This window comes from Plectropomus leopardus, chromosome 5 (genome assembly GCF_026936395.1).
Source record: "Plectropomus leopardus strain MGB_pleo_1.0 chromosome 5, ASM2693639v1, whole genome shotgun sequence".
NCBI lineage: Eukaryota > Metazoa > Chordata > Actinopteri > Perciformes > Serranidae > Plectropomus > Plectropomus leopardus.
Window position 1 is genome coordinate 32,720,387 of NC_142180.1, and position 27,364 is coordinate 32,747,750.

The 27,364-nt window shown below is 39.0% G+C and overlaps 1 protein-coding gene across 1 annotated transcript; it reads left to right on the top strand.

Moving 5' to 3' along the window:
- The first annotated feature begins 389 nt into the window (after positions 1–389).
- usp46 (ubiquitin specific peptidase 46) lies at positions 390–15,928 on the top strand. The gene is made up of 9 exons (XM_042483703.2): positions 390–774; positions 5,595–5,675; positions 6,240–6,453; positions 8,807–9,045; positions 9,522–9,598; positions 9,716–9,799; positions 9,876–10,073; positions 11,942–12,020; positions 12,136–15,928. Exons 1-9 carry the CDS (start codon positions 739–741, stop codon positions 12,235–12,237), a joined length of 1,110 nt encoding a protein of 369 aa, XP_042339637.1. The 5' UTR covers positions 390–738; the 3' UTR covers positions 12,238–15,928.
- The last annotated feature ends 11,436 nt before the right edge of the window (positions 15,929–27,364 follow it).

Here is a 27,364-nt window from a genome sequence, read left to right on the forward strand (position 1 = left end):
AATACTGAAAAGAACAAATCTAATCCGAAAACTAACTGCAACTTCACTGAAAGAATAAATTTAAAATCTAATGAAAAATACAAAACTATAATAACTCTGCTGTTGACTAAATTAACCAATTAATTTTAAAAATGTCATTTATAGCTTTACAGCGCACCTTGAGGAAATCATTCATCACAACAGTCATTTATGACGCCTACAAAATCTCTTCAAATGCATCCAGAGTATGAACTACAACTCCCTCACACTATTGTGCCAAACATTCGCTGCTGATTAGTTGCAGCTCACCTAAACTACATCATGCAGGTTTTTATTTGGCTCTCTAATCCTGTCAATCAAACACGGTGAGTGTGAACCAATCAGCTGCGGAGCTCACGGCACGTGGGCGGGACTACAGCGCTTCCTCCCGCATCACGCTTGTTTCCTGGTCGTTGCTAACAACCTGCTGCCTGCAACTTCGTCCGTCCACCGTCCACTCATGCATCGCCGCGTCCCCGCCGTGTGGTTTTTCGGGATGTGTGTGAGGATGAGGCCGTGTCGACAGTGAGTGCGGTGTGTCTCTCGGCTCCGTGCTGGCTGCATGGTGCTCCGTGACTCCCTGCCTGCTCTCTGACGCCTGGGGTTTGCAGTCTGGCCTCCAGCCGCGGCTGCGAAATATTTCTCAGCGTCGCCCTTTTTTTTGCTCTCAAATCATGTTTATTTTATAAAGATGGCGGTGAGGGAGACACTGTGAACTAAATGACTGTCAGAAACATCGCCTCCATTTGTAATATGGTGAGTAGCTCGCTGCTTGTGTGTGTGTGTGTGTGCGTGCGTGCGTGCGTGCTATCGATTTGCCTGCAGACACTGTGTTGAACCTGGTGTGTAGTGAAGTCCACTCCTGCAGCCAGGCTGAGCAGAGCTGAAGGATGCACTGTAACAATGGTCACTTAGATCCAGCTGATCAGGTGTCGGTGCTCAGACAGGCCTGCTGCATCCCAAACCTTCATGCTAATGTGTTGTTTACACACTGCTTCTTCTTTGTCGCGTGACATCGTCTCAACCTGGTGAGACGACACAGACTGTTTGTTCAGCTGTCAGTGATGATTGACAGGTGAATGGAGCCGCGCGCGCTGCCTTTGACAGCCTGTTGTGATTGCATAATGTGATGCTGCTGCAGAGAGCTGGTTACATCCTGAGAGCAGAGAGCTGGTTACATCCTGGGAGCAGAGAGCTGGTTACATCCTGAGAGCAGAGAGCGGGTTACATCCTGAGAGCAGAGAGCTGGTTACATCCTGGGAGCAGAGAGCTGGTTACATCCTGAGAGCAGAGAGCTGGTTACATCCTGGGAGCAGAGAGCTGGTTACATCCTGAGAGCAGAGAGCAGGTTACATCCTGAGAGCAGAGAGCTGGTTACATCCTGGGAGCAGAGAGCTGGTTACATCCTGGGAGCAGAGAGCTGGTTACATCCTGAGAGCAGAGAGCTGGTTACATCCTGAGAGCAGAGAGCTGGTTACATCCTGAGAGCAGAGAGCTGGTTACATCCTGAGAGCAGAGAGCTGGTTACATCCTGAGAGCAGAGAGCGGGTTACATCCTGAGAGCAGAGAGCTGGTTACATCCTGAGAGCAGAGAGCTGGTTACATCCTGAGAGCAGAGAGCTGGATACATCCTGAGAGCAGAGAGCTGGTTACATCCTGAGAGCAGAGAGCTGGTTACATCCTGGGAGCAGAGAGCTGGATACAAGTGTCAGGAGCCTGCAGTGCTGCTGGTCTGCGTTACCATAAAACTTCAAATGCCTAGTCCCATTTAGACGCCCAGTCCCTTTTAATAACCCATGTATGTAAATAAAGGCCCCTCTCAAATAGAGGCTCGGTCTGATTGCCATGCAGATCATTTTTATAGAATTTCTTTGGATGTATAAAAAACTGGTTGTTGGATACCTGCTGGAGATAACTTTAGTTAGCTGCTTAGATCACCCATACAAATATGTATGTATATTTGAACTTTTGTCAATATGGACATGATACACACAATGTTCACTTTACAGCTGTTAATCCGTGTTGGCTGCATCTCAGTGTGATCACATTCTGTAGTTTAATTGAGCCACTTGTTAGCAGACGCCTTTTTTGAGATACATAAAAGCTTAAAAGTTCACAGGTAGAGTATTTACTGATGTATTTTATGTTGTACAACAAAACGTGAAAGTCTTTTCAGCTTGTGTTAACTACAGACATTATTTCAGGCAGCTAACCAAAAACCCGTTCAAAAAAATTTTGAGACGAGGAAACTGGAGATGCTGAAGCGCATTCCCAGGATTTAGGAGTCATTACTGGGGTCCTCTATTGAAAGGATTTTGTCTCTTGTGACAGCAACTGTCTTGTTGTATAATAATAATGCTCCTCTGGTTTGCTGAAGGGCTGACTGATAAATTAAATCACAACATCAATATTCGTACTTGTCTTAGTTAGGGTTTTTACTCAATAAGTGTAATGCATTCGCCTCAGAAAAGTTTTCATTGGGATTTTTTCCCCAAATTTTCCTGCAGTAATGAGATTATTATCTCAGAATTGTTAGCTATTTTGTCATGGGTAAAAAGAAATTGGGGTGAAAAAAAATAGATTATTGTTTTTATCAATACAGAAAAGTAGTGGATGTTTTTCCAGTCCAAGACATTCAATTTACTGTCAAACATAACAAAGAAAAGTGTAAAGTCTTGATATTTAAGAGGATAGAATCAGCAAATGTTCATCTTATTTTGCATGAAAAATGCACATAACTGTGTTCGATATTGTGTCTCTGTTTTAATTGTTTTGCTCCATCGACAGTCCAAAACCCACAGATATTCACTTTACTATCAGAGAAAATGGGAAAAACACCAAATATTCACAAGTTAGATCAACTAATCAATTGATCATGGCAACTATAGCTCTGTTTCAACAATCACAATATGGCAAATGTAGCAAAATAACACTAGAAAAATAATCAAACTGATATTGAATGCAATGATGTTCCACCGTCATGCATTGCATCCGAGTTAAGGAGTCCCTATGTATAAAGCAAAACTTTCAGTTATTTTTCAGTTGACATTTTCCTGCAGGTACGTTAACTGATACATGCATGTTGTCAAAAAAAGAGAGAAATGATAAAGGAGGAAAGTAAACAGATGCAGGAAGCACTTCAGCATGAAGCTCTTTTTGCATATTTAGGGCACCAGCGTGCTTCTTATATCATCCATTACATTTATTATACATCATGTCGGTCAAGGACTTTCAGACTTTTCAAAGCACAATTAATAAACGTTATACAACAGGTGAGGGTGAAAAGGATATTGTCAATAACACAAAACAAGTGACGGCAGTGTGTGGGTGTCGATATTTTTCTCCCGTTTTTTTCCTGTCAGTGTACCCAACACAGTTTGTGCTCTCTTAACATTGTTTTTTTTTTTGATACAGTCAAGGGTAGAATATTTTTTTCCTTAAAATAAAAGATGCGTCCCCCTGATGTTTTATAATGAGGAGCTCAAATGTCAAAATGTGGCATCAGGTGTCAGTAGAAGTTGCTTATTTTCTCACAAAATCATTAACTGCGGATTTTAATGGACTTTCAGCTCCACCAGTGCTACCTTTTCACTGAATTTATCTAATATTTTCTCTCTAATTATGTAAACTAAAGCTCACAGTTTGCATTATAAGACTTCCCACAAAGATACAGTCAGTTTGCAGGAGTACAGTACGCAGACTCAAACTGAAAGAGGTAAATCCTACAGAGAGGTATTCACTGTCTGCTTTGACAGAGAGAAATGACAGTCATTGAAAGTCAAAGCCTTCCCCCACTAAACTGTCTTCTGTGTTTCGCTCAACAAAGCTGCGGTTCATTTGGAAAAAGCTTTGAGCTCCGATAAGTGAAAAGATAATAGATAAGTGGTCTGCCTCTGCAATCAGGCCTAAAACGCTCCTGACTTTTGACATGGGTCAACCTATTAATGCCATATCATTTTTCTACTTTTCTACAGGAAGATTTTTTTTTACTGGCAAGAAAAGGCAGTGAGGCAAGCTGCAGCAGTCTGTTGGAAACTGATACTGAAATTTGGCAGAAAGGATAATTTTATCAATTAAGCTGTACGGAGGAGAAGCCTCTGAATTTGGTTTATCTCATAGCTCTGGCTTTAAAGGGATAGTTCAGATTTTTTGAAGTGGGTTTGTATGGGAAATTTATCCATAGAGAGTTTATTATAAACAGTAAAAGTCGGTTGGTGCATCCCCAGTTTGAAAAAGCAGGCCGGAGTCCCACATGGATGTTAAGCAATGTACAGCTTTGGACGGTCATCGATAAAACAGCCAACAAAAAAATATCAGTTTAAATGTGGGCTATACCAAAAGTATTTCCACTGCTCCACCTTAATGTCAGAGAATAATTTGTAACAGGAAAATTGAGCCGTTTCATCGCTCTCTTTAAGGCCAAACTCCATTTAGAAAAACTGTAATTTAATCGCTGAACACAGGAGCTTTGAAAAGGAGTCAGTTACTTTGTTTGTGTTATTGTGTGACTTTAGCATTTAAAAGGGTTAGTTTGGATTCACCAAAATCACACATTAACACAAAATAACTAACTCACTGAGCAGCGGTGGAGCAGCAGCTTCCATGTTCAGTGAACTTAATTTAGTGTTTTTCTCAATGGAGTCTGGTGTCTTTGACAAGAGCATTATTGTTAAAAAGGGCTGTCTGACGGAAAGGTTAAAGTGGTGAAAATACTCTTTATATAGCACACACTTGAGCTATTATAGATTTTTTAGGTGGCTAAAATAGATATTGTTGCTGCCCACATCAACAACAGTACATGACGTAGCTTCAGTGTCGGTCTTCAGCCTGCTTCTTCAAACTGGAGGTGTGCTGACTGACATCTACTGTATGTAATAAACTGTCTATGGATAAGTGCCCCAATGCAACCACACTAAAAAACATCCTTTCAACCCTCAGCCTGTAGGTACTACAGTAACAATATTTAGAACATCTTTATTTTCCTCATTAAAAAATGACAGTATTTTATTTTGACAAAATAAAAGTTTTACACCATAAATTAATGCATTAAAGGCACAATCTGTTGCATTGTAATCTGGTAATAAAGTGTGTGATGCTTAAAATTTTCTGAAGGCAATCAGAAATACTTTATTGATTCTCAGAGAGAAATTGTGATTCACACAGTTGCCCTGATGCCAAGCATGGGGAATAACTGACATATAAATAAGAAGTGCTAAAATAAGGATTAAGTAGAATTAAACTAAATATAGATATAAATATAAAAATGTGCATTGGTAAAAATATAAAATAAAAATATGTGCATTCTTTTGTCCTGTCAAATTTCCATATTAATTTGGATATACAGAGATTAGACTAAACAAATTAGGCTCCCAGTTAAGCCTTTTGTCTTTCCACAATATCTGAGTAAGACAGACTTTATTGTCCACCTCAGTGGAAATTTGTCTTTGGCCTCTCAAACACTGCAAAGGTATACACACGCGGTAATATAATACACAACAAACGGTGCTATATGAGGTAATAGTGAAGAAAAACATCTCCATGTCTCATGTTTTCATGTTTTGTCTCTGGTCTTTCAGGGCACCAATGCCTCTGCTCTGGAGAAAGACATCGGCCCGGAGCAATTTCCAATCAATGAGCACTACTTCGGATTGGTCAATGTGAGTATCACTAAGTCCTCTCATACATTCACAGATGGCTTTGGCAAAAAAAACACTGGTGTCATTTTTCAAAACAAAACAGCCACGGGACTGTGGTGAGTCATGTCCTCCTCTGGACAGCTAGTATTGAAGGTGAGAGTGTTGTTTTTGAGTCTGTTGGCCAACACAGGGATGTTCTGTTTTTCTGCATTCGTGTAAACTCCCATGTTTCTCAACACCCTGGATGAAGCATCTGCCAAATGGATTGCAACAACTGAGCACATCTGTATTTTCCACGGGCTGATTTAACATTAAAATGGAGTGATATCCCCTTTTTTTAATGATTATTTTGGGGGCTTTTTTGGCCTTTGTTTGGATAGGACGGCTTAATCGTAAAAGTGGGAAAGAGAGAGGGGATGACATGCAACAAAGGGCCAAGACCAGAATCAAACCCACAGCCGCTGCGATGAGGATGCAGCCTTTGTACATGGGGCGCCGGCTCCACCAACCGAGCTACCGGGCGCTCCATGAAATCCCTTATCCCTTTTTGTCCTCACCTTTTGTTTCTGTCCTTTCCTTCCTCAGTTTGGAAACACATGCTACTGTAACTCAGTGCTCCAGGCTCTCTACTTCTGCCGGCCTTTCCGGGAGAACGTGCTGGCTTACAAAGCGCAGCAGAAGAAGAAGGAGAACCTGCTCACATGTCTGGCTGACCTCTTCCACTCCATTGCAACACAGAAGAAGAAAGTTGGCGTCATACCGCCTAAGAAGTTCATCTCCCGCTTACGGAAAGAGAATGGTGAGAGCTGGGTGATTTAAAACAACTCTTTTTTACATATTTTCTTTAAAAAAAAAAACAACAAAAAAATCAATCAAGTCTTTGTCTTCTGTGTGCATCGAGCACTGTGATTGGCTGTTGAACACTATGATGTCACAGCTTAAATAAGAAATTACTCTTTCTGTCACAGGTACTATTATTTATATAGCTCTTTAAAAAAAAGGAAAAGTTCTTAACAGAAAAATAATGGATAAATTAACAAAAAGAAAATAAAAAATGTGCAAGATTAAATGCTGCAAGGCGTCTCTCAATTAAAAAAACAAAGCAATGCAGTCATTGCAGTCAGCTTCTGCTGGCTAGAATTCGGGGGTCGATGAATCATTATCTGTATTGGAGTTTTTATTTTAATGATTGCTGATAAAATTAATTCCTTAAAATGTTAAAGAAAATGTCAGCACAGGGCAAACTTTTACTTTTTACTTTACTATAGGTAGCTATTTTATTTATAATTTTTATAATTTAAATTTTCACTTTACATTATGAAAAAAAAAGTTGGTGGGAGCTTGCTGTATATGATGTTAAATGTCTCAGTTTTGAATAAACATTTGCTAAACACATTTAAACTGAGTCTTGTGTTGGAGTTTCTAATATTCCAAATTATAAATATTGACAGAAAGATTTTCATCTTTATTGTGAATGCATTTCGGCTCCAAATGTTGGTTATCACTCTCATTAACTACTAATAATCGGTATCAGTATCGGCCCTAAAAAACCAATAGCAGTAGACCCCTACTTAAAACTGGATGAAAACCTTATTTATGAGAGTTTCTGGCAGACAACCACAACCTTTATGCATGCACAAAAGAGATAAGACACCACTTACAGGCAACCAGACGACTGTGCCCTTGATTGAAATTACAGATTTTTGCTGGGTATGAACATCGTTGGAAATATAAATAATATAAATACACAACTTAATAAAATATATAACAAAATGAAGTTATTTTAGATGTGAAGATGGTTACATAATATGTCTTTAAGAACATAAAAAGTTTTAAAGTAGGGATTTAATAGCGGATACTCACTTGATAAAACACTAAATCACTTCAGTGGAAATGTTTTCTATTGTTGTCTGTTTAGCGTTCTTGTTTTTGTCAAAGCCATTGACTCCATCTTCCCACATACATGTTCACAAACAATGACGAGTGGAAGTTTGTGGTTTTGTGTTGTGTGTTGGTAGCAGCGTCGGCTTTAATGTGGTCTGAATATTTGAGGTGAAGGGCAGGTGCATGTTGGAGGTAAGGTCATTCAGAGAGTAGACCAACTGTTCTCCGCTGTCCATATTGAGGAAGCTCTTTATGTGAAGGAACAATGCAATCTCTGTTGGGACCCAGCTTTGGTCAGCTGCCTCCTCTCAACTTCCCCCCCCCCTTCTGCCCCTCCACGCCCCCACAACTCCCCCGCATCTCAGTTTTCAACTTTCACAGACAGATCTGTCAAAACAGAAGTGTGTGTGGATTTTTAGCAATTGTTATCGGTGTAGCCTGTTGATTTAATTTTACTTGAGCCAAGAAATTTCTCAAGACAGAACGTTCATGGCAGGAAAAAGTCCAGGTGTAGCTCATCACATCCACGCACTTTGTTTTTACTTGCGTGATTTTCTTTTTATAGATATTTGATAAGCATTGTTGGAGGGAGCCTGATAAGTGGAAAATTTCCCAATTGCCCACTTGTAACTACAACTTTGGAGGGCCGTCCATGTGCTCATAACTCGTAAATACAATATTGTCAAGGAGCACATGAAGGCGGCATATGTACTGTATAGCCAGCAGCCGCTTAGCATAGCTTAGTTTAGATAAGAGACTGCACAGCAAAGCAAAGACTGGAAGCGATGGAAAAGCTGGCCTAGCTCTGCCTGAAGGTAATAAAATCTCCCTACCCGCATCTCTAAAGATCCACAAATAACACACAAAGTCACAGCGACACCTCAGTGTCTGACCGCAGGTTAAGTGCCGGACTGTTTCTTAGTTGTGGGAAGTTGTCAGACAACGAGCGGAGACCTCAGGAAGTCACAATCGAATAGAAAAAATGTGTTAATCACACAATTTCAAACTTAGTTTTTTGACTTCCATAATCTTTTTGCTGAAGTTGTACAGATTTTAGGGATATGAAGCATTTGAAGATACTCCAAGCAATGACATCACAGTAAACAAAAATCACCAATGCAGGCACTGGTGGATTATTTCTGCAGCTGATTTCAAGGGGTTAAATGGCTGGGATCACGATGATGGGCCCAAAAACTTGCCCGGCACTTCCTCATCATTTCCCCCCACTGAGTTATCTCTCTTTACTTTATCTCTGCATCTCCCTCCAGATCTGTTCGATAACTACATGCAACAGGATGCCCACGAATTCCTCAACTACCTGCTGAACACGGTGGCCGACATCCTGCAAGAGGAGAAGAAGCAGGAAAAACAGAACGGGCGCCTCAAGAACAACGGCACCGCTGTCACCACGGAGACCGAGACGGAGAACAAGACAGAGCCCACATGGGTTCACGATATCTTCCAGGGCACGCTGACCAATGAGACACGCTGCCTCAACTGTGAAACGGTGTGTGGCTCTGATTTATTCGCCTATTGAGCTCTACTAGAGAGTCGTATATTTAATGTTGTTATCTGTCCCCGGCGCTGCCAGTCCCTGTGTCACCCTGAATAAGAGATCTGTCCTGAATAAGTCTGGAAAAGGGATTAGCCTTTTGCAGAGATGCTGAGAGATGCAAAAAAAGAACGATGCAGTAGACACACCCGGTGGGCTCTGGCCACCCAGTTTACGTCAAGGCTGGCGGAGGCTTTGTCCTCACAGTTTTGAGGGCGCGGAGCGGGACGGGTTGCCCTGAATAACCCCTGCAAACACGGAGGCGCTGCAGTGCGCAGAGACAAAAGCTACTCAGTATAATCAGCATTTCAAAGACTGTCTGTGTGTGTATAGGTGTGGGCGGGCGGGAATTATGTCACAGCACAGCAGGCTTATCCTCTCTGACTCAGTCAAAGAAGATGACAGTAAAGTTACATCTCTTTTTATGACAGGTGAGCAGCAAAGATGAAGATTTTCTGGATCTTTCTGTGGATGTGGAGCAGAACACATCGATAACACACTGTCTCAGGTAGAATTGCTTTATTACACATTCAGTCACAGTCAAAAAGCTAACAGTAGACCGTATTTCCTCTGGCCTCACCGATGCTGAATAACCGAGCCTCCTGTGGCATGCTCTCCCCTCCAGGGACTTCAGTAACACAGAGACTTTGTGCAGTGAATACAAATACTACTGTGAGACATGCTGCAGCAAGCAGGAGGCACAGAAGCGGTCAGTAAAGCACCAACCTTGATACCACTGTGTTGTGTCATCGTACACGTCTCTGAGCATGTGTCATTCTGTGCAGGATGCGTGTGAAGAAGCTTCCCATGATCCTGGCACTACACCTGAAGAGGTTTAAGTACATGGAGCAGCTGCACCGCTACACCAAGCTGTCCTATCGGGTGGTTTTCCCCCTCGAACTCCGCCTGTTCAACACATCCGGGGACGCAGTTAACCTGGATCGCATGTACGATCTAGTGGCCGTGGTGGTTCACTGTGGCAGGTACTGAATGCTGATTACTGTCCCAAAATAAAAGACTTTTTTGTGATTCTTAAAAAACTGATTTTAGATGGTGGTCCATTGATTCTAGCTGTATCATATAAATTGATTCTATATAACAGGATTTTTTTTGACATTTCTATGATTTTAGGATGTTTCTAGGATTTAGGACTTTTCTAGTATTTAAGGACATTTCCAGGATTTTTAGACTTTTTTCCAATTTTAAAATATTTCTTGGATTTTAGGATGTTTCTAGGATTTCAGGACATTTCTTAGATTTTAGGACATTTCTAGGTTTTCATGACATTTCCAGGATTTTAAGACATTACTGGGATTTTAGGACATTTTAAGGATTTTCGGGCATTTCTAGGATTTTAAGATTTCAAATTTCATTTCATGTATACTAAAAGTAAAAAAGCAATTCCCAGTGTGAATGGCTTTATTTTTATTGTGAATTAGAAAATGATTGGAGGGCCACACTCCAAATCGGGGGCCAGATTTGGCCCGCAGGCCGTAAGTTGAGTATCACGGCTATATAAAATTGAAAGAAAAGTTTGACATTTTGGGCAATATGTTCTACGGCTTTTTTGTCAAGAGCTGAATAAGAAAATCGATGCCACTCTCACGTCTGCCACTCTGCACTAAAAAATGTGTTTCATTGATTGTTTGACCTTCACTGTGCGGAGTTTGACACGAAAAGACTGTTTTCACATTCTTATGCTGGAGGAGGAACGTTTCTGTGTTCATCATAAATATGAGTCAAAGATGTGCATGTAGGAGATGAGGAGAGTACTTTGAAAGCCGGTCAGCATTCAGTAAATGCAGCTTACGCAAGTGTGAGGATCTTTCTATGAAGTAAGAGGCTTAAGGCATCTGGCATTTCAACTTTTGAAATGATTTTTTTTGCATATTTGTAAATTCTGAATATTCTCTGTGTGAGGACAAGAGTCAAGGCAAGACCGTGAACAAGCAGGTTTCCTTAAATGTCAGGCAACAGTATTGTACTAGCCTCAAAGCTTGAAGTTTAAAAACGGCAACATAAGTGTTGAGAACCTCGGCCAATACTCTGTTGTCATCAGTAGAGCTATAGACATAGTTCTCTTCTTTTCTTCAAAGACTGTTTCTGTGTTAATGTTTAAATTGACCTGAATACCTGTAACACAAATATACCCCAGTTTTAGAGCATATTGTGAAGTAAATTTCCTGAAGGTAATTTAGACGTGACATTAAGATGATTAGATGCTCAAATTACAGATATATATGCTTTAGACAGGTCTTAATCTAATTATTCTACCCTCTCTGAGGCAGCTAAAGTTCTTTTAAGACTGATTTCTGCCTGTTTGAACCCTGAACCCTAAATTCCACTTACATAACTTTTTTCTTTTTCTTACATGTCCTTCATTCCTATTCCCATTTTCTTTCGCCTTATAGATAATCATTTGTTGTCACGTGTAAACTGTTGTGAATACCAGTATCGTAATCTCAGACCACGCTCCCGCTTCAGTTGACATTAGCTTCCCTTCATACCCGACCCACCAGGCAGTGGAGGTTAAACACATTCATCATTATGATTATTAGCCCAAACTTCCTTTAGGGAATTCCTGGCTGCGCAGGTTTCATTTTTCTTTGGCACAAGCAACTCCCTGGAGATTTTAGGTTAATTTTGTGGGAAACCTTTAAAGCTTACACGTGTGGGGAAGCCATATCTTACATGTCCAACCTGAATAAATTCTAATATAATGACAATGAATATTTGTGTGGCAAACTGTGTTCTGTATGTGATTTACAGATGACCTCAGCAGCTCCTATAGGAAGCTCAGACAGATGTATTGCAACGGTTGTAGAGTCACTGTTTGTCTCTGTTTCCTCAGTGGCCCAAATAGAGGTCATTACATCACCATAGTGAAGAGTCACGGCTTCTGGCTGCTGTTTGACGATGACATTGTGGAGGTGCGTCAGTCTCACTCTCCGCCTGTTACAGCTTCCTCTGTCCTTGACTCATCTGTTTGTACACTTGCTGTTGTTTTTTATTACCAGTTAACAACATCTTACTTGTGTTGTGCAGAAAATTGACGCCCAGGCCATTGAGGAGTTTTACGGGCTTACCTCAGACATCTCCAAGAACTCTGAGTCAGGATACATCCTCTTCTACCAGTCCAGGGAGTGACTGGAGCTGCATCAGTGACACAGGAAAAGACTGAAAAGGATGAGACCTTTTTTTTTTTTTTTACCTTCAGCCTAACAGACCCAGACTCCAGCTGTCTCCATCCCATCTTGCTCTCATTTTCCAAGTCTGACCTCTCTGATGTGCCAACCTCTGGGTTTACCTGTTTTTCATCTCTCTTTCTCTCTTTGTCATTTGCTTCTTGCCTTTTACTCACCTGCATCTGGACTGCACTTTAAAACAAAAGCAAAAATGCTCAATAGCATGACGGAAACAGAAAAAAAGAGGTCTACGTTTACATCACGCCCTCCCCGGGCTTGGTGTGTAGACCGCTGGGAGAAGCCTGCAGAGGTGATTCTCTACATGTTGGGGCGAAGAGTCTGGTGCACATACAGTCAGAAATTGTACTATATCATTTATTTGTATATAAGGTCTTCTTTCATGATGTGTCGCCCCCTGTTAACCTCCTTCATTAGGGCTATTTTCCTCATCACTGTCCAGTCCTTTGGTATGTTCATGTCCCTGGTGGATACATAAGAAGTGAATGAAGTTGGAGACAAATACTGTATAATAGGCATAGAGAGATTTCATGCATTTTCAGTGGTTTTGAAGCAATATCTGAGCATTAATTACAAGCTGAAAACTACCTAAACTTTAATTGTTGAGAGTGTAGAGGTTGTTTTGTCCCATAGAGAATCCGTCTGTGAGCTGCTGTCCGTCTGCTGTGACAGCTCAGTGTCAGTCTAACTGCATATGATCAACACTTAATCTAACTGAGCCGAACGCTCCAACACTACACATGAAAGGAAATCCTGTTTCCTCTGGATCTCCATTCAAATCAGCAGAATCTTTATAATTTTTTTATTCTGATCAAACACCCATATTTATTGAACTAAACATATTTATTGCTGTTATTTGTAATGCAGACTGGTAGGTAATGAAGGTGTGTGTGTAATATGGCTCTTTTGAGAGCTTCGTATGTGTAGACTTATGTGTCTCAGCTCCCAGTATGAAGGACATAGTGTATGTAATACACAACAGCTAAAAGAAATTTGGTTTTTATATTGTAGTTTGCATGTTAAAGGTCCAGTGTGTAGGATTTAGGGGGATATATAGGCAGAAATGGAAAATAATATGAAAAGTATGTTTTCTCTAGTGTATTATCACCTGAAAATAAGAATTGTTGTATTTTTTTTTTTTACCTAAGAACAAGCCGCTTATATTTAAGGAAGGGTGCGGGTTCTTGTCCATGGCAGGCCCTCAGAAAGTGCGTCTGGTTTTGAGGGCAATTTTCATAGTGGAATTAATTCTCCTGAGTCTGTGACGTGATGCCGTTTGGCCCAAAAATACTTTTTTCTATTGACTTACATGGCGAAACAGACATCTGTTAATCAGTGGATAATTCTTTTGGAGCGTCACAACCCCTGTGAAATCACTTATTTTACTGTCAAGATTTAATCCATGCAGTCTGATGACATTTGGAAAGCTTAGAAGAGTTGCAAGATTAAAATCAAGTTAGCAGAGTGCTAAACCCAATGTAGCCGGCTCAGCTGGTGAGAGTCTCTGCTGAGCTTGCTCTTTAGGCTGAATAGTGCAGAAGCAGCGCTGATCATCTCTGTAATTTCACACTTAAATAAGAAATAGCTTTTTGCCTTCATGTGCCTCGGAGCAACGTTCATAGGAATGAATGGCTCCAGTGCTGTATCCAGCTCTCTTTATACATCTGTGGTCTGCTAAAGCTGCCATGTTACAACACCATGTTTCTACAGTTATCCAGAGCCCGGACAAATCAACCACTGACCTTAGATAGGCCCATTTGTGCTTTTGTGTCAGCCATTGTAGTTAGCAGCCACTCATCAACGAGATTGTTGGAAAAACACTGATTTTTTTAACATGAAACTGCCTTACTCAGTGTTTAACTGATTTAAATTACTGGGTCTGTTTGCTTTGGAGAGGAAGAGACCTCTGTGGATAATTCAGCTCCCAGTCAAAACCTCCTGAACGTCTTGATCTTAAGTTATCAGAGAAATAAGACAAGCGCACTTTAGCAGGTGCAGTGCTATCAACCCGTCTCAAACCTTCCAAACAGCATTGGAGAAAGTTTGTAACGTGAAACTGCTTTACTCTGTGTTTTTACCAGTTTAAACCACTGCGTGCATTTGTTTTGGAAAAGAAGAGATAATTTGGCTCCCCCTCAATCTTACACACTGTTCCTTTTAATAAAATATATACAGATTAATTAACATGATGTAAGTGAAACAACCCACAACTGCCCAATTTTTTGACTGGCATGAAAAAGTGAAAATAGTGCAATAAGAGATGAAGTTATCCACTGTGGAAGTTCCCAGTGACACTAATATAAAGCATTTAAACGATTGTTTTAGATGTGTTTCTTAGGGGCTGATTTTTTTCCCCAGTGCCGTGTGTTTGTGTGCTTGTGATAAACGACCCCCCCTTCACCACGTGCAGTGCACACTACCTTCTGGGATGTTAGCTACGGTGTTCCTTCATCCTTTTTATTTCTAACTCTACAATGTCTTTTCTTGCTTTTTCTTCATTCCCATGTTGAACTACAGCTTAGTAGTTTCTGTTGGTTTGTCTCTGACTTTGACGACGTAAATAGTTTGTGTCATGAGTAGCGCATTCGAATCCTAACTCCCCATAGAAGTGAAATTCGAGCTTCAATATTCATATGATATCTCTTGTACTGTAGATGTTTTTCCTCTTGGGCCCATTCCCCAGCGTTTGTGGCCATGCCCTGTAGAAAAGTGCGTCATCAACTTGTTTTTTTATGTGAATGACATTCCTGTTTGCTGCACATCAGCAGAATTACCATTTCAAATGCATCTCATCATGAATAAGAGGTAGAAATAGGATTAATTTGCTAGCTTAGTCTCTGTGTGTTTTGAGGAGAGGCAGCATTTGGCATTTAAATAATGAAAGTCTGGGTGTTGAATGCACTTGTTTCTGCTGTCTCTTCCATTTCATCTGTTACTGGGTGGAGTCACGAGGAATACGTGCCAAACTGGAGTCGATGCCGACCTTGCAAACAGTCTTTAACAGAACATTATTTTCTTTGTAAAGATACAACTGTACATATATATTATGTAGAAAAACACCTCTGGAAATAGGAGAAAATATTTTTTTAAAGTGAAGATCTTAAAATGTAAAGACACTCATGGCAAAGATTTTAGCTTAACATTAATGAAACCCAGTTGAGAAATACTGTGCTGTTTTACAATCACTCGATGACATAATCAATCAGATCCGTGCAGAAGTCACCATCTGTCATTTTATTCCTTTTTTTTCTGGGTTGAACTGAGCCAGGATATAAAACGGTAGCAGGATTAGTCTGACGCATTATACACCCGGGTGAAAGACTCTTAACGCGCTGATCTTCCATTAACACTTATGCACTCGCCCTCACTGAAATGCTCAGTCGTTGCACTTGGTCTGATATATCTTACTGTGATAGTGATCCACCTGGTAGAGCTCCGGCGCAGAGAGTCCTGCGCCAGGTGTGATCTGATCGAGCTCGTGGGAGGGAAAGAGGAGATTAAAAATGAGTCTCCATTTGGCTGTAAACTGAAAGTGCACTTTATTAGTGATGAGCTTTGATGCTTTAACATGAAGAACCACACTTTAACACACTCATTTTGAGTTTTCTCTGTTCAATAAAATAACACTCAACTAACTGACTAGTGTTTGTTTTTATTTTACAGCTTCTTCCTGTTATTTATGAGAGTGGGAAGATGAAAAATAAAATAAAAATGTTTTAAGCATAATGGCGCCCTCTATTCATTTTTAGCCATGCTCAGATGGAAATGTCAGTTGGTCGTTCCAACACTTTAATTCAAGTGAAAATATTTCAACAACTTTTGAATAGATTGTGATGAAAATTTGCAAATTTGTTATGCTAAATTTTCTAATCCTGTGGCATCTGCTAAAATTACTGTTTTTTGTCAGTGGAGTCTGGCTTCAAAAAGAGGAAAGATAAGATTCACATTCAGTCCAATGCCCTGTCGAAAAGGACTGTTTGTTTTGAGCATACAATGGCATACAGTTGGAAGGCGTAGTTTGGTAGAAAGAAAATAGTTCCTACATGAAACTGCCCATAACAAGGTCTGCAGATTATCTTGAGTAACAGAGTCATCATTTCTGGAAAGAGACGTCAATGTTGAGTTTTTCCAAATGTACTTATTTGGCACTTTGAGTTGAGTTTTATTAAATTAGAAAAAAAGCAGATATCTCTATAGCCGATATCTCCAATGCTCTGCATTTCACAACAAAACAATTTATACTAATAAATATAGCTGCAGGTAAGAAGAAAAATGTTTGATTTTGGGGTGAACTGACCCTTTAAGCACAAGATTGTAATACTTAATCAACCATTATTGGCAAAAAAAAACCCTCGCAAACTGAAATTAAACCATTTTTCTCAAAGGTGTAATAGTTTGTTTTGTTTGGGGGTTTTTATTGGTTGCAAGAAAACTGTTTTTGCATCTGTGAGCAGCTCATCCGACTTTTTTGAGTACGTTTTGTTCTGTCATTTATACCAGTGTGAAGACACTATGTTTGAAAACCTGCTGTATGGAGTTGGGACATTTCTTTAGTCTTGTCATTACCTGTTCATCCTGTCTGTGAATATTGTTACAACTTTGAAAACAAAATGTTCCCTGGTGAACATTAATAAAATACCATATATTTCTCAGGAAGAAGAGAAAGAAACATTACCACAACTATCTGTCACCTCGACAGCATCTGAGTCTGTCCAGAATATATCCGGCTCTAAAAGAAACTTCCTGTTTGTTTTGGTTTTCACTTAAAATTAGACAATACGTCTGTCTTTACAGCTATCAGCTTTGTGTCCTCTCAGTCACCCTGAAACCTCAGCTAATCCCTCAGGAGAAAATACAGCAGCTGCCAGCAGTCTGGCACAGTCATTACTGTGTGTTGATACCTCCACCTTTCTCTTCCTTTTCCTCCTTGTTTTTCTACTGCAGCTCTGCCAGCTCTCACTGAGGCTGCAGCCATCGAGGAAACGCTGGAGACAGAGAGAGAGCTCGGTTGTGGAGTTATAAACCACATGCACCTGATGAAATTTTGCAATTAACTGACAAATATTTTGCATTTCTATGTGTTTTGATGAAAGAATGAATGAGCGTCATGTATCCCGCATCACACACATGCAGTTAAAATATTTGCAAATGTAATTTTTAGTGCGAGGAGAAAGGCTGCAGAGTATTTGTGGAATATATGGAAGTTCACTTTTGTAAAGCACCTAAAATATTTGAATAAATATGTCCATAGCAAAATAATATTATCTCAATTTGCATCTTAACCCTTTGAAATCCAGAGCAACATCACTGTTCTTGTGCTGCTTTCAGATTCCTTTAACAAGTATTCAAACCTTTGAACCTTGAGTAAATTTCTTTCAAAAAGACGAAAAAAAGGCAATGAACAACTTTGTGAGAAATGTTCCACAATTTGCAAGAAATTAGTAGATTTAGAGATGATTTCAAACAAGTTAGGCAAAAATGTATTTTTAATTATCATGATCACAAATTCCAAAATTTTTTACAAAATTGTTTTTTTTCAGCACTTTTCCCAAGGTATTTCCTTTTTAACTTTATTTTTTCCCCTTCTTTTTCCTTCTTTTTTAAACATTAATTTTCTGGTCTTTTTATTTATTATTAGTTTAATTTCTCTTTACATAGCTCATTGCCTTCTGACAAATATCAAAGACAGGGGAGAGGGTAATGAGCAACTTAAAAAGATGTGGCCCAAAAATGTGTGTCTTTAATTCTTCAGTGAATGAGTCTGTGTGCTTTGTTAGTGTGAAGTTAAGGTTATTGGTTGGCCTATTTGGTATGACCTTTTTGTACAGTTGTACATTCTGTGCTACCTGAGGATATTTGCCCCATATGTAGGATGGTTTTTTAAAGCGTCACATTCCTGGATAACCATCCAGGACTGTTTTATTATGTCCCTGTTTGCTGCAACGTTGTAATGACACTTAAGGCAAATTTAAAAACAGCACACCTTTTCAGAAAGTGGAACCTAATGTTCCTAATGCTTTTGGATCTCCAAGTAGAGACATGTTTTCATCAAGATAATATGAACATTTATTCTCTGAATAACAAAAACAAGGAGATGAAAGCACTAAGTAACTATGACAGCTCTACCAGGGTCGCTTCGCATAAGCCTGACTGTCTGTCAAAACACTGTTTTCAATGAGAAACTGAAGAAGCATAGCGGTGATGAAGAGATTAAGCAGAACAAGCACACTGAGCACTCATGAGTCATGGGGTGAGATGGGCTATTCCGCCAAATCAGTTCCATTTGCATGCTGAAACTTACTTTTTTTAATCATTTGTGTCTAATAACCAACACATTTAACTATTCAAAAAGTGAAATGGTCAGTCGCAGGCAATTTAATTTATTTCTCAACATATTTCTCAATTGAAGATGGTTCGTATCAGGAACAGCACTGAAAGTAACATGTTTTTATTGGCAAATTCATGTAGACATGAGAACACGCAGCACCTTTAAGTGGATTACCACGACTATCTTTGAAAACGCAACAACATAAAAAAATAGAAGAAATAATTCTTAAATAAAGTTAGTTTTAATAAAGGGGTGACATTTTTGACATTTGTTTTTAAAAGGGGTGACTATTTTTATAAAATGATTAATACTGAAAAATATCCAGAAAACTGTATTTATGTTCATTTTAGTTGGAAAAGATATCTAAAAATTACATAATTCTATCTAAATTAAATAATTCAGGTAACAGGACTATAGCTTTAGGCTGACATTCCTAATATAGTAGTCATACCTAGTATAATCAAAAATAAAGTAAAATAATGTGAGAGACTTCAGAATAAAATAAAAAACAATAAAAATAAACAGATCTTTATATAGGCTAGAGTCTATGGGCCGACGGCAAAGGGCCGCGGAGGTGCGCTCGAGCCTTAATTATATAAAATTATTTTCAGAATCAAATTATCGCACGGCCATTAATATCACAAGTTTATTCTTTCTTAATTAAATTTAAATAATTGTAGTAGGTCGAAGTTGACCCCAGGTGACCCCGTCTGTTTATTGGTTGTTCAGCGCGCGGACACCGGAAGTTTGGCTGTGCCAGCAAAGCGTGGATGAGTTAGCTTAATTCCGCGTTAGCCGGAGGTAAAAACAAAGTGTTTGCGCTGTTGCTGTGTCTTAATAGTTGCGTTATCGATCGATTAATTGTTTGCTTTAAACGAGCGAGGGTGAAAGTTGACTGTAATACAGAAAAGATTTCAGAAATAAGTAACCTTCATCGTCAAAGCGCTGTATTTAACGGGATTAGTTTCCTGTGTCTGATGCATTTAAGTTATCACGGACGTATCAGGATGCTTTTATGGACGTATTCAAGCTGTTGTGACGGATTTGACTGACCTGCCACATCGTGCAAGTTTTGCTCGGCTAAAGACACCTGAGGAAAAGGTGTGGTGGTTTGAGATTCAACAGCATGGCTCTGTTGGCAATCTGGATATTGAGGATTTGACTGCAAATAATCACAAAAACGTCTGTGACCGGTGAGTACACATTTCTTTAAACTGTTATTGCTTGTAAAAAAAACTTCTGTGTATTGTGTCAAAGCTCGCTCATGTGTGCAGTTTTAGTTGTGTACAGCCCAGTGTGTGTATTAGCGATGCCTCCCGTTGATAGTGACGGTTGTTTTGTGAAAGTGGTTGTTTTTGCTGCAGCTCTTGTTGTCTGTGGATTATGTTAACTTGAGTGTGTGTTTCCGATTGCTCGCATTGTTGGCTAAAACGCACAGACCTCTCCAAATACGCAAAAAGAGACTTTTTTTGCGCAATTACTTTGACACGCCTGTAATTAGGACACTCACACACCTGTTGTAAGAAAATATGCATCTGTTCACGTGTATATATGTAAACACCGTTCGCCATTTGCAGCAAGAGTACCGTTTGTGTTCAGAGTCCAGTTGCTTTGGGCGTAATTTAAACTATCTCTCTTGAAGAACCGGTTTAACTCATGTTTCAGGTGAATACAGTGACATTATATGTGTCACCTCAGCCTGATCTCTACCGGGAGGTCTCAGTTTATGTGGGTTGCTGGTTGATTTTTGCAGCAATGCTATTGTTGTGCACATGTATATCCTCATATGACTCATGCATGCAACCCATGTCATGAATTCACTAAAGAATTGTTCAGTTTATTATATTTAAACACCTGTAGCCATTTGCAGCAAAAATGCTGTTTGGGTTAAGAGTCCAGTCGCTCTGTGCTTATTTTACGCACAGCAGGCACTTTAACTACTTAGGCTACTTAAATGGCATGTGGGGATGTTATAAGTGACCTTAGGTGCTTTCTTTCCTTAGGAGCCTACTAAGTCATGCTTTAAGTGAATGCAGTGAGATAATTTATACGTAAAGCAGTGACTTTTACTTTAAAATGTCTCCAAACACTGTTTTTCTGGATTATCAAGATCTGTCATGTTGACCTGATCTTTACTGGGAGTTGATGTGGCCGGTTGGTTGCTTTTTTCATGGTATTTACAGTAGTTCTATTATTGTGCACATGTATATCCACATATGACTCATGCAGCCCATGTAATGATTTCATTATAAAACATTTAGATAGTAATAATGACAACGAGTTTCTCACTGTAGTCTTAATAGTTTTCCACAAAAACAGTGTATCACAGGGTTTCCCAGTGTGGCTATTAAACTGATGTTTAGTGCGATCTGAGGCACAACAAGACGAGAGGTGACTGAGGGTGTTTATCTTTCCTAGTAATTAGTTGTAAGATTTAGAAATGAAGTCCCAGTGAAAACCCACAGGTGGTCAGGGACATGATTCTGACTTGTCATTCTTTTTCTACGGAAAGATCCCAGGCGCTTCTCAGAAACACTTCATCTCCCACTGAGAGCTGCTCAGAAGGATAAACACACACCCACGCTTAAACACACCCTGGTACACTCATAATTTTGAAGCAAAATAAAGACAGTGTCTTGGTTATCAGGACATTTTGGGAGACCTTCAGCTTCTTCCCAGAAACTACAGATATGATGCATGCGAGTGATGTAACAGAAAACTTTGTGAACAACAGTGAGACAATGTCTATTTTTTGTCAGTTCTATTTTTGCACAAGGGCAATTTTGGAGAACTAAGTAACCAGCAGAGTTTGAGATCAATGCAACCTCTTTGTTATTATGCTTTCCCAGAGGAAATAGACTTGTCTGAAGAACAAGTACATGTTCAGACACAATATCACTCCAGTAGTTCCGTTTTGTAAAATACATTTATTTCACTGTTCTTGAACTAGGTGCTTTATTTAATTCAAAATTATATTTCTTTTTTGTTTCTGTTCTATTTTCTTTTCTTTTAACTACTGCGGACATGTGTTCAGCTTTCTTCTTTGCAATGAAACAGCTAAATATGTTGCTTTTTTTTAATCCCAATTTGAGAACTTTCATAGGCTCATTCTTACAGATTTACAGTTTTATCATGGCTTTATTTTGATTTATCGGTGCAGTCTCTATGACTTTGGTTGTCTTTTGTTGTTTGTATTGTTTTTAATGCCTCCACGCTTGCATTAGCCGTGGCCAGAGGCATTAAGTTTTCGGGTTGTCCATTCGTCTGTACATACGTCCCATTCTCATGAATGCGATATCTCAAGAATACGTGAGGGAATTTACTCAAATTTGGCACAAACTTCCACTTGGACTAAATATTTAACTGATTAGTATTTGGTGGTCAAAGATCACTTTGAGAAATGAAGCATGTGTACAAAGGTATTGAGTCCTTGAGTCATAGCTATTTTGGTGATAGCTGAATTGGAAAAAGACCAAAATAAACCAGCTGTTTCTCACTAATTATTGAAGCAGCTCTAAATAGAGTTTTGATGGAAATTCCTTTGCAAAGTGGAGGAGGGCTCACTAACGTCCACTTAGTCTGTTTGGCCTTAAGCAGACAACCAGCCTGTGCTGATGTCACTATGACCCTTTTTCTGTCTACAGTCCCTCAGAAACCTCCCAACAGACATTCATGGCATTCACAGACATTAAACACACTAATATGTCAATGCTGAGCAGTTTTCCACTAAAATTTCTACAAAACTTTGATCTGCAGCAAATATTTCATATTAAACTAATGACTTAAATACAGTTTTCACTGTGAACTGCAGATATATGAATTCATGCAGTTCTAACTGGGCCATTTCCCAGATGCCCTTGTTACCTGCTCACATTTAACGCTGTTATTCTTGATCAAGTTTTATAACCGACACCTGACCGTTAGTTTCTTGATGTAAGTGTGTCACCGGCAGACTGAGATTTGACCCGTCATTTTCTTTGTGATCCTAAGAAGGAGACGGTGATGCTCAGAGTGATGATTAGATAAGGAGAAGATGTCATTGACGAGGTGTCAGGGACAAACTTTCTCTTTTTATGCAAGCAACATGCCTCAACACACTCTATAAACTCACTTAATGTCATGCATAACGTTTGGTTATGGCAAAGGAAGAGTCAGATCTTGTTGGTCATCATGTGTACAATAGTAAAGGGACATTTGGGTTATTGCTTGAATTCAAAGGAGTATCGACTTTATGAGTCCTCACATAAAATTAGGCCGTCAATGCAGTAGACAGACGTAAATACTTTTGAAACTGGTGCTACACAACCAGAGAAAAAAGATAAAAAGAACTGTGGCATTAGCTTTTGCATCGGACCAGTAAACGCTCCCGCTGTGGGTGACATAATGCAACCTCGTTGGTTCGACACAATGGCGGCCGGACACATTTTGTTACGGTTATAACAGCTAAAACATGTGTCTGTAAACATCTGAGGTGAGAAATATGCAGCTCAGTAACAGAATCTTGGTTTACATTTGATCAGCGCTGCTTAGTTTTACTGTCTGATCTCCGTTTTTTCGGCCTCCATTTTCAATTTGCAGGAAGATGATGATTCCCGCTTCCTGTTTACAAATGGGGCCATGGCGGGCAAAACACACCCTGTAGTTCCAGCAACAGTCTGACAGCTGGTGAAACTCCCCCAAATTACATGAATTATGTTTTTTGTGTGTGTTTTGGGGAGAAAGGGGGATATCTCGGCATTGATGAGATGGAAGTTTACCACAGTTCATCTGCACATACTACCCACTATGTTTTGATACAAAGCTGGTTAAAATCAATGAAATATCCCTTTAAGATGTGAGATAATTTAGGCTCATTTTCATGTTGTTTGTGTAGCCTCAAACAGCCGTGTGGAGTGCATAACAGTCTAATACCAGCGAAGTCTGAGATTACATCTAAAAGAATCTGCAGAGTCAATATCTGCACTAACATCAGTAAACTATGCCCTTACATCAATCTGAGACTTCAAAGTAATGCTATTAACTCACAAGGCCTTCCTTAGAAATCCCCTCTCTCTTTAGCTTTATAGTTTATATGCCAATGAGTCAGACTTGTGGGAATGGGATGGATTGCTCTGTGGGAGAAACCAAGAAGGGGACACTTTTTGGCACAAATAGCTCTTCACTTTTGGATGGCAAAAAAAGGGACATGGTCTTTTGGGAATTATGGGTTTACAGTAACTTTGAGAAACACTAGCAAGAAAGAGAATTATTTATCAGCTTGGAAACATTGTTATGTATTTGTTTATGTAGTCATTACCTAAGAATCAAAAGTATTTATTTAAAGCAATAAGTATTCCACTATGTTTCAATAACGAATAAGGGACTATTGCATGAATGATAAGTGATCATTTTATCACATAATTATTGCATATCATGCCGCCATCTTTTGTTTTTACTAATAACTTTATTTATCTTGACTTTAGTGCTTCGTAAATAAGCTTCAACCAATAATGTGTAGGGCCAAATGTAGTATATTTTGAACACCAAGCCAAGGGCCATTTAAAGTCAGTCTGGGGGCCACGATTGGCTCCAAGGTTGGACTTTGGACATGCCTGGTCTAGACTTTCCTCATGCACATTGTCACTAAGTCGACCTTATTATTTACTGCTTGCAACCTCTCACAATGTGCTTTTTTAACAAAAACTGGTGATATTTCTTCAGAGCTGGCAGCAAAGTCGGCTGTAAAGAGAGAAAACATCAAAAGCTTGTGCCTTTAAAAAAAAAAAAACAACCTCATTGTACAAGTATTTACAGATGTATTCATATCATATAAGCTGTAGAAGCCACATTGAAGCCATTGAATGAGCTGAGCTTTACATCTCTGAGAGCAAATTCTGACAAGCTGACAAACTTTGAAAGTTATTTATTAGACTGTAAAGGTTTCTTTTTTCAGAAGAACAAGTAAAGAAATAAAGATGCGTCATAGGGATGCTATTTACTGTTGAAAAACACTTAATTTGATCGGCAACACGTGTAAGTTTGTACAGACACGTGCCGGCATGCTGATTGTCACATTTGTTTACGTCCCATTGCGAATGATTGAGCGCTTAGAAATAAAAGAGAAATGCTCAAAGCGAAGATAAGAGCATGATTCAAATTGTTTTCATGCAGGTGTTTTTACAGGATTAGTCCTAAAACATTTCCAGTTATGAATCACAGTAAGCATTTTTCCCTTCCTGTTACGATGGCACTTAAACATACAGAAACATGTAGACACGAAACAGACTCTTCCCGTTCAAACTTGGGGACGCCAATACGGGCCGCCATCGTGTGTTGTCTTTTCTAGCTTAAAGCAATTGTTGGCTGTTGTGGTACAGAGAGAGGTTATATTTGCAGCAAAGCAAATCAGTGGTGTTTTTACTGATCCTGAAATGTGTTTATTTATTTGTTTATTTGGGAATTTGGTTCCCCGTTATTTGCTTATAGAGTAGTAACTATTCTTCCTGGGGTCCACACATAAAAATACATACATAACATACAAACACATAAACATTAACCCAAACCAAAACCCATATACCCACTCAGCACTCCCTAGATTAACCCTTACCCATCCCAAACCTTATCAGATCCAATGTATTATAGTGCAAGTGCGATATCCTTAATCATAAAACAAAACAAATTAAATTAAATTAAAACATAGTAATAATAATAATACTAATAATGATGATAAAATTTAATTAAAAAAAAAATTAAAACAGGATATACTCCAACAATGATAATAGTGTACTTAATAAATTAAGAATTAAGAAACCAAGATGAAAAGCAATAAGACTCTGTTTTCTTAGTGAAAGAAACCATATAAAGTTGCACAATAATAAGAAAGTAAAACCAAAGAAAACAAGATCCCTCAGAAGGTCCACACCAAAATAACAGTGAGACCAAGAGTCACAGTCACAGTCACAGTCAGAGTACAGTTGACGGGATGTAATATTCTCCTACTTCCCAAATTCTTTAATTGCCTAATACTAGTATTTTCCTTATTGCACATAGGAAGAGTGGATTTCTTCCGGCTGTTTCTGACCATATTATCTTCCTTTAGAATTCCCTTTTACTTTTCTACATCTCCAAATCAGCTTTGGCTCCTTGTCAGAGGCTGCTGATGACCGTGGCCTTTATTTTGCTTTAAAAAAAAACAGAGATGCTACAGCCCTTCTTTAGGTCATCCTCTCCCCATCCCCTCTACTTTTTTAACACCTCTGTCCCAGAATTTTTTTTAATCTATCTGCCCCCTCTTGGAGAGTGACTGTTGGGCAACACAGAAAGGCATGTTCTGAGCGTCCCCTCACAGTCTGTGTTGGTTCAGGGGCCCCAGGCACACAGGCATGCATATATCATAGAGGACCAGCTGTAAAATGTTTGTCCCTCCAGTACAGCTACAACGTTAATGTTAACTTAGAGGAACTGAAAGTGTGAAGACATGCTGAATAACTGAGTGGCGCTCACTTTAAACGTTGCATTTACATATTGTTATTTACATATTTATTGTGGTATCGTTTGTGTTGTGCTGACCTGAGCAAAATTAGTTTCCCATGAGGAAGATAAAATATAATCAAATGATTTCTATGTGTTGAAAAGTACCGAAGTACTGTACTTAAATAAAATGTAAAGCAACCTTAATCAATTTGAATATTTTTCAAACTGATGATCTCTTCAACCCTACTTTTACAGAACAAAGTACTGTACAAATTTGAGGTACTTTTACTCAGTATAGTCGTCTCTTGCCATTTGCTGCTTTATTTATAAATATACAAGTGCAGCTAAAACAATGAAAGGATTGATTGATTCACAGAAATATTCTGATGATCATCTAAGCTATTTTTCATTAAAAAAAAAATAATTCAAGGTTCCAGCAAATACGAGGATATGCTGTATTTCTTTTTCATTTCTTTTAATTTTTTTTATTTATAAAAATGAATTAGATATTTCTCAATTGAGTAGTTTTTCTTTTGAAACTTGAATACATTTCCCTGATGGTACTTACATACTCAAGTTGCCTTGTTAATGCAGGACAGGACTAGTAACCAAGTATGTATATTATGTAATATTACTACTTTTACTTAAGTAAAGTAACTGAATACTTCCTCAACCACTGGTTACATGTTAAAGCATCCATAAGATTAATCCACTGGCATGTATTATATACTGAAACTCTGAAAGTGGCCGTTCTGTGAGTGCAGAAATAAATAGATAAATAGATGTTTCTGATAATACTAAAATGTGATTTAACTTTTAATGCATTACTTAAATTGACTTGTATTAGAGTTTATTTTTAACTAGTTTTATTTAAGTAGACCACTGTGCAGTTCAGAGTGAAGGACCTGTGACACACTGAACTAAATTAGTGTTTTACTGCCATCTTGTGGTGAAATCACATTACAGTTGATAAAATATGTATTAAAATTTCTGCAGGTCCAGAGAGGCTGAAAAGTCAGATCTAAACCCCTCTGACATCAAATCATCCATAATTAAACATAAATAATTATGTTTATGAAGCAAAATGGTGTAATATCCGGTTTGAAATAGCCTCATTAATTTTTTTAATTCTCTGAAAATCTGCATAGATTTTATTTCTCTCCGCTTCCTCCTTTCACCTCGTCACTGTGTTCATGAGAGACAGAAAAAGTCGCACAGAGACAGACACATCCAAAGACATGGCGGCGTGTTCAGTCCGTGCTAGTGAGGCTGTACAGACTCTGCGCCCCCG

Bases quoted from the DNA above. Each gene is read 5' to 3' on its own strand.
- usp46 (XM_042483703.2), top strand. From the start codon at position 739: ATGACTGTCAGAAACATCGCCTCCATTTGTAATATG. The intron at 9,599-9,715 runs GTAGAATTGCTT...TCTCCCCTCCAG, and splicing joins TCGATAACACACTGTCTCAG to GGACTTCAGTAACACAGAGA. The intron at 10,074-11,941 runs GTACTGAATGCT...CTGTTTCCTCAG, and splicing joins GTGGTGGTTCACTGTGGCAG to TGGCCCAAATAGAGGTCATT.